This window comes from Vulpes lagopus, chromosome 17, assembly GCF_018345385.1.
Source record: "Vulpes lagopus strain Blue_001 chromosome 17, ASM1834538v1, whole genome shotgun sequence".
Lineage (NCBI taxonomy): Eukaryota > Metazoa > Chordata > Mammalia > Carnivora > Canidae > Vulpes > Vulpes lagopus.
The window spans coordinates 38045247-38057261 of NC_054840.1; the positions used below are offsets into that span (position 1 = coordinate 38045247).

Below are 12015 nucleotides of genomic sequence, written 5' to 3' on the forward strand. Positions count from 1 at the left end.
GAGCAGCCCTGCCCCTGGGACTCCCTCCCAGAGTGTGAGTGTGAGCCCAGAGCCAGGTTCCTCGGGAAAACCGAGCCAGCTGCCACTATCCAGAAATAGCCCTCCTGATTAAACCGTGACTATTGGCATTTGATGTTAGGCTCAGAGAGGGTGCTGCTTGTACTAGGGAGGAGGGAGGAAGGAAGGAAGGAGGGAAGGAAGGAGAGAAGGAAGGAGGGAAGGTGGGAAGGAAGGAAGGAAGGAAGGAAGGAAGGAAGGAAGGAGGGAGGGAGGGAGGGAAGGAAGGAGGGAAGGAGGGAGGGAAGGAAGGAAGGAGAGAAGGAAGGAGGGAAGGAAGGAGGGAAGGAAGGAAGGAAGGAAGGAGGGAGGGAGGGAGGGAAGGAAGGAAGGAGAGAAGGAAGGAGGGAAGGAAGGAAGGAAGGAGGGAAGGAAGGAAGGAAAGGGGAAAAAAATAGAATAAGTCATTTAGAAATTTAAAATCTGACCCAGAGAAACAGCAAAGCCCGCAGCCTCCCGGGAGCTACTTTCGGGAGGAGATGCCAGCGAGGTGGTAGGCACCCCTGCAAAAGCCCACCTGGGGCTCAAGAAACAACCAGAGGCATGGAGGGGAGGCACACCCATGAGCAATAGCCACACAATGATGGAAAAGCAAAAGTTACTCCATAGCTTGTTAGAATACAGTTAAAATTACTCTAAACAAATTGAAATTCTGTGAAATGAGAATGTGAGAGAGACAGACAGACAGAAAGAGAAGCCAGTGCAATTTTGCTCTGAGTAGAGAGGCAGGGAACAAAAATCAGAGCATTTCTTTGCCGTGCTAAGTTCCTGGAGGTATGTGACTCCGTGGGGAGGGTGGGCACTGTCCCCAGTCACCACAGGACACCGACTGAGGTCCAGCGTGGATAGCATTTAGAAAACATTTCTAATCAGGTCCAGGGATGCTTTCTCAAAATATTAGTATTCTCTTTCCTCAGGGAAAGAAAATGACCATTTAAGCTTAGAAAACACTGTAGAGAGGGATCCAAAAACAACTGTGATGTGCTTCATGGTAGGGACATTTTTCTTAAAGGAAGGTGATGACACTAGTTGAAGCATCCAGTGCAAATCCAGCTGGGGGACAATGAGGAAACCATCTGGCTGAATTTCACCTCCTGAGTCCAGACTTCAGCTGTGTGTGTCCAGACCAAGCAGTCCCCCCACAGCAGACCAGCCACGCAGGCGAGAGGCAACATGAACTCCCTGCTGGAAACACCCAGAACACCATTCAGTTGCAATCTATCAGACCTCCTGGAGACCACCTGCCATTTAAGCTTGACTTTTTGTAGAGTCGCTTCTGAAAATTTGGGTGCATGAGAATACTTTCAATACAGCGATACTCATGACTCAGCATGGGATTTTTTTCCCCCAACACTTTCTGAAATTGTTTCTTTACATTGGATAGGCCACAAACACGTGTGCTGTTAAGTCTGCGTTCCTCAATGCCCGTGCTGTGTATTTCCACAAATCTGAAGGTTCACTGTGCAATAAGAATGTTTCACCATCCACACAGGTCTTTATTGCAATGCCCAAGGGCATCGATGAACAGTTTCAATCCGGTTCTGACTTTCAAACATTATTCAACCAGCTGCCATGTATTATTTATCAGCTGTTTATGAGTAATTCATCTTGCTGTTTTTCCTTGCTGGGGACCTCTATGAATAGTATTATAACACTCTGAAATGCTTAGCAGTGTCAGTGCTCAGAACCACAGGGATCACTGAAAACCTTACGTCCCTGCTTTCTCCAGGTACATCTTGAAATGCTCTTGCCTCCATGCAGGAGAAGAGGGAGGGGTAGAGGGGAGGGCAGCATTGAGATAGAAACACAAGGCACCAGAACCAAACGTCTCCTCCTTGCCTGACCTGGAGGCAGCAAATGACAGCTGGGTACTCGGGGAGCACTTCAATATGTACAGCAATGGGCTGCAGAAAGCCAGCCTTACGCATCAGTAATGCTCTGGGGAGTGGCTGACTGCTATACATGAGTTCTATCGGGAGATAGAAAATAAAAAGTTGCTTCTCCTTAAATGTCATTTCTTTCAATCCTTTCTGTAACATAGGAAATAAAAAAAGTTGGTTTCCATTTTATACTTCAAAGTATTTTAGTGGTTTTATAGATGTCTCTTCAGGATGTTACTATGGACCGGACAGGTGGGCTTCCTGGCCTACCACAGGGCGAGGAGCTCCCTGGAATGCTGTGAAATCCAGAAGTGAGAATATGGCTAGCCTTGCAGCATCATGCAGAACGCTGGACCCTTCATCATGTCTGCACCTCTGGTCTTCAAGCTCACCTCCACCAGGGATAACACAGTAACTGCATCAAGACCAGTGTGTCACACCTCATACCATCACCTCTGCAGACACAAGCCAGGGTGATATCCTGCCTTTGCTCAGGTGAGAACCATTCCAAGTCCAAACACGCAAGTTGTTTCCAAGGATTCCATGGACTTATCCAGGTTGGGAAGATGGGAGATCCATGGTGAATAACTATACAGCCACATTCATATCCTTCATTTTATCAAATACTATGGACCTAACACTCCTTATGGAGGGAGGGAGATTCTTAGTTGAAGTGTCTGTTTTCTTGAATTAGAACATCATGAAGATTTATGCTCAAAAGCAGGAAGACATTCCTATTTCTAAAGACTCCTTTCCCATGTGGGTGGCACATATATTAAAAAGCTCAAGAAAACAACTGACTTGTTAGAAAAATGGACTGAACACAATAAAAACAAAACAAAACAAAACTTCACGCCATGGCTCATTCAACAATGATCAAGCATTTAGACCAGATTTTCAAGACATCATATTTAGATTTTTGTTGCTTTTAAGGATGTCTGTTTTTGGCAGCAATGGGACACTCGTGGCTTGAAATGCACTTGAAATGTATCCAAACTTCATCTCTGAAGCCTTGGAAACATGGGAAGTCATGGAGCAGGGCTTGAGGAGGTGGGGGATTATAAGGAGCCAAAAATATAACAGCTATTAGTACTCATCGTAATTATTGAGATCTGTAAAGTAGGCGTTAGAATAGGTCTTCCCACTGAGATGCGGGTTGAAGTATTTGTTTCTTTCCTCTAGGATCAAGTTGTTTTTGTTAAATGCCTGTAAAAAGTAAAATTAAAAAAAAAGATTTAAGAAGACTCCATAAGTAGCATTTTGGAAAGAGAACATAATGAGGGGACGATTATATTGAATCTGAACTCCCTTCTGAGGCTCCATTGTTCAAAATGTGATTCCTCACCTACTGGCTTCCTCACCTTATTTGCCTTACTGAGGACCTGCCTCATGACCAGAATGAGGGTGGCAATCTTTGATAAATAGATCTTGAGAAATCTAAATCTTCAACAAACCTAAAACTCACTAGTGATTTCAAATCAACAGTCGCTTTGAATGTTATGTAACAGTAAAATTTAAGCAGCCTTCTGATTATCATGGACAGGTACATTGAGAAGAGATTTTGAAGGAGCTTATTTAAGTAAATGCATGCGATTTAAAATGGCTTGATTTCTTTTCATTTTCTACACTGTTAGCAGGTGAGCTTGTGATGAGAAAACAGCCATTCTCAGGTGCCACCTGGGCATTTTTCAGCCTGACAAGCCTGCTCAGACCCACAGAGTCTGCACATTTACATGAGGACCTGAGCTTCAGGTTCCCACCCTAAGTTCCTGTTTTGCTTTTCCTGCAGCACCTGTTAAAATAACCACTTACAGGGGCACCTGGGTGGCTCAGTTGTCCAAATCTTGATTTGGGCTCAGGTCATGATCTCAGGGTCCTGGGAAGGACTCAGCGTGGAGTATCCTTGAGATCCCCTCTCTCCTTCTCCCTCTGCCCTTCCCCTCCCCCTACTTGGGTACTAAATAAATAAATAAATAAAATCTTTGAGAAAATTAAAAAATAAAATAAGCACTTAGAGCTGAGCCCGCAAAACGTGAGTAATGTCTGCCTCAACCACGCTTTAAGTAACAGGTGCCTGCCACCCTCTCTCTGTCTCCTGCTCACTGCTGACCAGGCCCAGAGGACTGCCCTTCCCCGGCCTCACTGGCATGTGTAAGTAATAAACCTTGGGACTTGACTTTCTTCAAGTGAGTGTACTGAAATTGCACCTTGAGTCAAAACAACCCCAGGGTCTCCCCGTCCCCAAAGGGGGAGCTCAGGTGCTCAGGGAGCTTCCTGTTGATACTGTGTAGCTTGTACCTTCTTCTTCAGCCGGCCACAATGTGCATATTCTTAATTTAACACACCAGCTATGGGCCCCCCAAAAGGCTACTCTAGCCACTTCTGACACAGACACCCATCCTTATTAAGTCATTAAAGCCACCTGTGCTTTCAAAAACCTAGTTTACTATGCCAAGTGGAGGGTAAATACTAAAAGGGCTGTAGGATGGTCAGCAGAGGCCAACTGTCCAAGACTGGTCTGGGCAAGGTATCAGAAGAAAGTTCCAGAAGGATCATTAGAGATTAGGCAGCAGTCAGTGCCCTCAAAGCCCTGTGCCCTCTGAGCAGTTAAATTTCTTATTATCTTGAGTGGCTCTTGGATCTTAAGTGGGAACAGAAGACCAGTCAAATTATCTTGAGACATTTGAAGTAAGAACCAAGTTGATTGGTTGGAATCACATTTCAAGGAGCCCCATTCTTGGGATCTAAAGGCTTGTTCTTGTTCATAAAAGGAGCTCATGTTCCTCCTCATACTCCAGAAGCTCAGTTCTGACAAGGTGTGAGGGGTGTGTTATTAGTGAGCAGTGCTTCATTCCTTGGCCCTAGCATTGATTAGCATAAGGTACTCATGGGTTCTGGATCCTGGTGGAAGCAAAGCCCATGGGTAAAAGTCAACTGGCTCTGTTTCTGTCCAAGTGGTGGAGAAGGAGGCCTCGTGGTAGGGGGAAAACAAGAGAGGACACTGTGGCTCCCAGGACTCAAGACCTCCCAACCACTTGAACTTGTAAGAGTTGAAAATGTTCCACGTTCCCACATGGGAAGGAAATCAAATTTCAAGGGAAACCATCATGGCAGAGAGAGCATCAAAATGCTCCCTGAGAATGTTAAGGAGAACCATCAATTTAAGAGGAATGTCAAAATGATAATATCCTTCATTCACATGGGTGGTCAGGCACATTGGGTGAAGCAGATGATGGCCCCAGATGTCCTTCCAGCTACACCCCTGACTCCTGTGTGTTATCCCATTTAAACCTCACAACAGAGAGATGATTGTACATATTGCTCTACCCATTTTAAAGATGAAGAAACTGAGGTTCAAAGAATTAACTAACTTGCATTTTAAACCCTGATGCACAATGCCTCAAATAAAAACCACATTTATTTTGCCAGGCACTACTCAAGGCATTTAGTGTAGCTGTTTCATTTGTTTCTCATGATCTCCCATTTACTGAGGAGAAAACAGGCTCAGTGAGTATGAGTAACTAGCTTTACGTTTACCCAGCTGGTGACTCATGGACGCAGGTCTTCCTGGTCCAGAGCTGATGCCCTTTCCACTCCTTCTTCCTCAGAATGAGGAGACTGGCCATCAACTCTCTACTTCTGGGTCAGGCACTGAATTAATCACCCATTGGGAAAATTTAGCAGAACACTTCACCCCACACCAGTCACACACCATGTAAAGCTGAAGAAATTTCATGATGCAAACAAATTATTTGAAGATAGTTTTTATAATAACATAACAATTTTTCTCAGGATGAACCTGGGTATCAGACTACCCCACCCTGGTCCTCATTACCACTGTCAGATGGGTACAGGGCCTCAGCCCAGAGCTCCTCTCTTTGATAAGACCTCTCTTTGAACATGGGAGGCACAGTGGAAGCAGAGCTGGACATTGGCCAATGACTCAATATTTTCCAGTATTTTATTCATTGCTGTTTCTGAGTCCTATTTGTAACCTATTTCCCAATGTGAGGCACCATCTTTTTTGCAGGCAAAGCAAACAAGGCAGCTCATCATAAGGGCCACCCATTGCCTTGTTCTCCACTTTGTCACTTCAGCCACTGCCCCTGAGCTTTGCCAACAGCCCCTAGGGCCCTTCTTTCACATCTGTCTGCCAACTCCTTACCTTGATAGCTTCCACCGAGTCATACTTGTCCAGTTTGTTGATGTGGTTAGTTATGCTGGTGTTGAGAGGGGCAGGAGCAACAGGGTGGATGACGGTGGCATCATGGGACTGCTGCTGGTACCGTTGGCAGTAGGTGTAGACGAGCAGTGTAAGGAGGCAGCCTAGAATGGAGCTGCTCAGCCCCACAGCAAGCATGTGGAACAGATTGAACTCTGGGAAGACAGCATCAAAAGTGACGGTACTTTGGAAAAGAACACACTACTCAACAGCTCAAAGCACTTGCGTAAAAAGAGAAAGACAACATAAGAGGCCCATGACCTTCCTCTGAAATGTCATCCCCCACAGGGAGCACAGCATATTTTAAGTTAATGTTCTTACGGACTACAATCCGTCTTTTGGAGATCACCTTAATATACTAGAAGCATTTTTTTTTTCATTAAAGGATTGTACAAGTCTGCTCATCTGTTTCACATGCAGCATGATCTCTGGTCTATAGGGTTCCTAGAGAACATGTTTTCCATGCTCCTAACAGGTAGAGCATCCCAGCCAATAGCCTGGCTGTGTCCCATGAAAAAAGTGAGAATGCATTAACTACTTCCAGTTAATTGCTCAAAATTACTGTATTTTGGAGACCTTATCAAGACAATGGTTTATACCAAAGAAATAAAAGAATTATATCAAAGGAATAAAATATGATCTTTTAATGGTGATGAAATGACCCTCTTTTACATATTTTTTCTATTAAATAGCATCTTTGAGTTATTTTCCTTGAGTTTTGAATACAAGTTGTTGAAAAAATAAGCAGATGTGGATTTATGTCTCTAATATGGTATTGGCTTGAGAGACATCAAGGTAACACAATGAAGAATTTTGTAATGTCTGAGCAAATAACCACACAGGAAAATAGATGTTCAGCACGTGTTGGTAAAACTGAATGAACCGTACAATGAAAGTTTCCAGCCTTTCAGGGAATAAAGACACATCTGGGCAATGCTGAAGTAGAACATGACCTTATTTTTTCTATGCTGGGCTGGCGCCATGTGGCTACCCTGTCCCCTGTGGGTTACTGGCCTCTGGCACCTGTGCCAGGACCCATCCTGAGGACCAGCTTTCCCCCATTGTGTCCCCTCCAGGCACCACCAGGGGGCGCAGTCACCCACACTCTTCCTGGATGTGTCTGTCCATCCTGCATCCAAACAGAACCATTGGAAATGCCTGCTAGGCACACTAGAGATCTCAGGCGAATCCCAGAGCCACAGAGAGAGGCTCCCAGGCTCTCAGGGTGAGAAGCCTTGCAAGTTTGTTCCTTGCACCCAAGCCTTGGGGTGTCTGCCCCTCAACTACCCTGGCCCCTGCCTGGATCCACAGCAGAGGTGGGGTACCCTCACTGTCCCCATACCCTGACGTCTCCCTCTAGGCCATGACCCTTTGCTGCTCACAGATGCTGCATTCCCGGGACCCCTGAGAGCTCGAACTGCCTCCCCAGGGGAGTGAAGCATGCAGAGGCTGGGTCCTCTGTAGGCTGCAACCCACTCACTCCCACCCCGTTCCTAACACAGGAGTCCAATGTCTGCAGCACTAGGCCCTGGATAATCCAGGTGGATGTTACTAGAATATTCCACAAGTATCACCTGCTCCCCCACATCCACCTGGTTTTCACTTCTTGGTTCTTTGGTCAAGCAGTTCATGAATCTCCAGCCTTTCCCAATTTTGTCTGAAGCTCTAGAGCTGGACGGCCCCCCACCTGGGCTGGCTGGACAAAGCCACCGGAAGTGTCTACTGTAACACTGAAGCTGTGATCCAGGTAAGCAAGAGCAGATTTCATACGTGTTGTCATTGTTTTATACTTTAGCCGTTTTGAGTCCCAGGGTCAATGCCATCTACCAATAAAAGGACTTCCTGCTGCACTGATAACATTTTATTATAATGTATGAAAGATGTATGATGCTCTCCATGTGCAGATACTTTGTCATTAGTCCAATGAATCACGCCTGCAGGTGCCCAGGGAAGGCCGGGGCCAGCTGACATCTTTATGAGGATTATATAGTCTTTCTGTCTCATGAAACTAAAAATAGCTAAATTGAAAAATTTCAAAAGGCTGACACTTTTCTGCATAGGGAAAAACAGTGCCTACTAAATCTCTTTTGAATCTGCTTGGTGTGACTCTTTGCTTCGAATATGTTTTTCTGTTGTTTTTGGTCAGTAAAGCTGAAATAGAAACCAACTACCCCGTTGGCTCAACTGGATGATTTCCTGTAAAAAATGTGATTGATTTCTCTTCAAATGGGGGAAAAAAAAAAAAAAGACATCTGTGTTGTCTCCCTAAACATCCCATTTAGGGATGTTGTATCCCTAAACATTTGCTAGGTGATTCTTTTTACCCATCAGCCCTACAATTAGATCCATGTGACCTCTGACTTGCCTAACCTGGTGTGTCAATGATCTAAAAAAATCAATTTGGAATATTAGTTAGTAGTATCTCTGTGATTTAATCAACAGCACATCAACACTTGGTTTGTAGTTGGGTAGCCAATTAGCCTGTCTGACTCAGACACACGGAAGCAGCAGTTTAGGATGGGAATGGACTTTGAACCCTGCTCTCCCAGGTGCTTAAGGCCCTTGAAAGTCTCCTATATCCTAATCCAGAGACAGCTGGCTGTGGAAAATGGTTTTTAAATCTCTGGCAGACCTGGAGGTCAATTCTGCAGAGACATCAGCTGGATGACCCCAAGTTCTGTCTTGGCCTCACATAGGACAGGAGGTGCTCCTTAAGAGCTCTGCTTCACTTCTGATCTGGGCTTCCTCTGAGGGCAGTGTGTCTCCAGCCCCTGAGTGTCGTCCAAAACTGTCACCTGACCAGGGCTGCTGTGGCTCCAGCCCCCGAGACACCATCCTCTCAGATACCCACTGCCAGGATCCTTTTCCTGTGGTTCTCTGGCCTTGAAGCTCACACTCGGATCCTACAACCTGGACTCAAACTCTGGCTCTGCTGCTCTCTACCTGTGTGAACTTTGGCCAGTGGCCTCATCTCTGACTCTCACCATCCTTAATGTAGATGACAGTGCATGGCTGCTCTCCCTTTTCTACAATTTGTGAAACCCAAACTTTTGGAAATGGATTTTTCATCACTCACCTAGCAGCAAAGCCTGACCTGACCCTTTTCCTGCAGAACTAACTAGAACTGCAGAAGCATTAGCATCTTCACTTTGTCCACACTTCACAAAGCATCATTAAAGAGACTGGTTACAGAATGTGGACCTGGACACTGCAGAGTGTTACATAATAGACATCCTATGCCCCATATTACCCCTCTGAAATCTGAAAAATGCTGAATTCTAAAACTCTTCCGTATCTCCAAAGGTTTTACATTAAGGAACTGTGGGCTGCAGTACCTACACGTAAGCTCTTTGTGAGAATCAAACAGGATACTTCTTGCAATTTAATACAGTGGCATATAGTGACTGATCTAAAAATATTAAAGGACACTTAGAGCTATGATTATTTTTATGGGAACTTGTATATATTCATCTTCCAGCTGGATCCCAAGTTATCTAGTGCCAGTCTGTGAACTCCTGGGACCAATGTAGGTCAGACAACAGACACTGCATTTTTCAGGCACTGGGGTCTTTTATGAGATGACTGCTAGTTCCAGAAGGACTGTGGCTATTGTGTCCCATGGTAAACAGAATGCAACAGACAGTGGACTCTTAATTAATGTAGTTAAAAACAGTAAGTACATTCTTAAAACACACCCACAAAGTTCCAGATTCTATTCGAACATAAACAAAGACCAGAGCCTACGGCTGAGCTGCTGGGAATCCCCTGGTGGCATGGATTATGGCAGGAATGGGTATTTTTAGGTCACCAGCCGAATGTATAAATACGTGGTCTTGGTGTGGATATTGGCTCTGATTACCAAGGGTGGGCAGAGGATGGGCTTTGACCAATGGACAGTTAGCCCCTCCTGCCCAGACAAGTAAACACAGACATAAAGTCCAAATTTAGCATGAACTGGAAGCAGAGAATGTAATTTTTGTCATCCAGGTTTGCAGAAAGTTTCAACAACACCTCTAGAGATGTAGGTATAATCTCATGCCTCATTACAATTTTGTCATTCCAGCCTGGAAGTCTGAGGCTTCCTGCCATGTATTTGCACTATATGTATAAAAAAAATGCTTGAGTTTTACTCATGAGAAATTTAACTACAGCTAATATCAAGATCACTCGTTCATAAAGTTTATTATCATCCACCAAAATCACCTGAAAAGCTTATTAAACCACAAAGTGCTGGGCCCCCCTCAGAAAGGTTCTGATTCTACAGATTGAAGCAGGACCTGAGAATCTGTATTCCTATTAGCACTCACGGGGATGCTGATGATGCTTAGTCTAGGTACCACACCTGAGAACCACTGATCCAGATGTCAAATACTGACTTTTTGCATTTGTACTACCAAAGTTTAAGGTGTTTGGATCAAGAGTTTCTCCATTCTGTTTTTCTTGGGCCAAACATCATATGACACATGCGGGGAAAGAAATGATCAGAAAATACCAGAAATCAATTAAAAATTAGTTAAAAAGAGAACTTACCCCCACACCTTTTCTCTTCTACACTACTGGATCTCGCCACAGATACTTCTGGAAAAAGAATTAAATCATGATGTGTAAAGGGTATTGGAAAGAAAGACCACATCAATGATTCACTTACAGAATGTCTAATGATTTCAAGTTTTATGTGAGTCAAAATTCAAAGCCTGATAAATTGTTTTAAAAAATTGTATGTTTCTTTGTTTTAACCAACCTGAGATGTATTTGGCCAAGGTTATCTGGATTGGGAAGGAGTGAGATTCATTATCACAGAAAGAAAACGCGATGGTCCTTTGGGTTGAAACCAGGGCACAATTTCAAAATAAAGCCAGAGTATGTGCTGATTTTCTGTTACCAATATATTATGCCAGCTGTGGACCCCAAAGAGTTGGTGTTGGTGTCCCTGTCTCTGATCAAAGCCAGCATCGTCAAATTCTCTGCACAGGGGGATCAACCCACCAGAGCTTGAAGGAAACTGCCATGACACACATTAAATACCCAAGTAAAATGCCAACAAAAAAACAGATCCTGGAAATGTTTTAACCCACAAGGGCCAAACCCCATTTCAGGAGATTGGAGACATTATTCTTTCCTGTACTGATTTTTCAGTGGGTAACAAGAGAGTGTGCAATATGTCTATGGTCAAAAAGGAAAACATCACAATAAACAGCATTTCTATACCATAATGGAGGCGCCTTATAAGACTAAAGCTAATAATTTTCTCTGAAATACAGTTACCATTTACAAAAAGTGGAAGAAAACAAGCCAATTATCTATTATTGCCTTGTAAGAGGCTGGTCTCTGCTTTGGTCTCTAGCATAGTCCTAACCCACACTGGACATATACAAATGATTTGTAAGTACCTAACACCATGCCTACAGTGAACATGTGACAGATGACTTGCTATGATCAATAACTGACCATCAATTTCACATGGAAAAGCCAATAGTCAAAGAGCCAGCCAGTCTCTTCTCCAAGATGAGAGCCATGGTAGGTTTCCATCTTCCCAAGTATATCAAGTTTGCATGAAGAACTGGCCTTTTTAATCTGTACAAACACATGCACACAGCACTGCAAAAGCATTTAACCTAATGTTAAAATAACAAAATAATCTATTTTGATTTTTTGAGCAAAATCGTCACACCATGTTATAGTCAGTAAATTGTAGAAGGCATCGTGTTAAAAAAAAATCTTAAAATTCATGGTGTAAATTCAAGCCTCAACCCACAGTTATCTGTAAATCTACTGACTAATTACCTTGAAACCACAGAGTTTTTTTTTTTTTTTTTTTTGAAACCACAGAGTTGATAGAATCATCTCTGTTTCACC

General features: G+C 43.9%; 1 protein-coding gene across 3 annotated transcripts in view; it reads right to left on the minus strand.

The window, feature by feature from the left end:
• Window positions 1-363: 363 nt before the first annotated feature.
• The window catches only part of SEMA5A (semaphorin 5A), a 488460-nt gene continuing 476808 nt past the window's right edge, over window positions 364-12015 (minus strand). For all 3 annotated transcript variants that reach the window (XM_041731983.1, XM_041731984.1, XM_041731985.1), the window contains 3 exons: window positions 10690-10737; window positions 6103-6314; window positions 364-3143 (listed from right to left, as the gene is read on the minus strand). In XM_041731983.1, the coding sequence (XP_041587917.1) occupies window positions 3024-3143; window positions 6103-6314; window positions 10690-10737 (380 nt within the window). In that variant the 3' untranslated portion in view covers window positions 364-3023. The remainder of the gene's footprint in view (window positions 3144-6102; window positions 6315-10689; window positions 10738-12015) is intronic.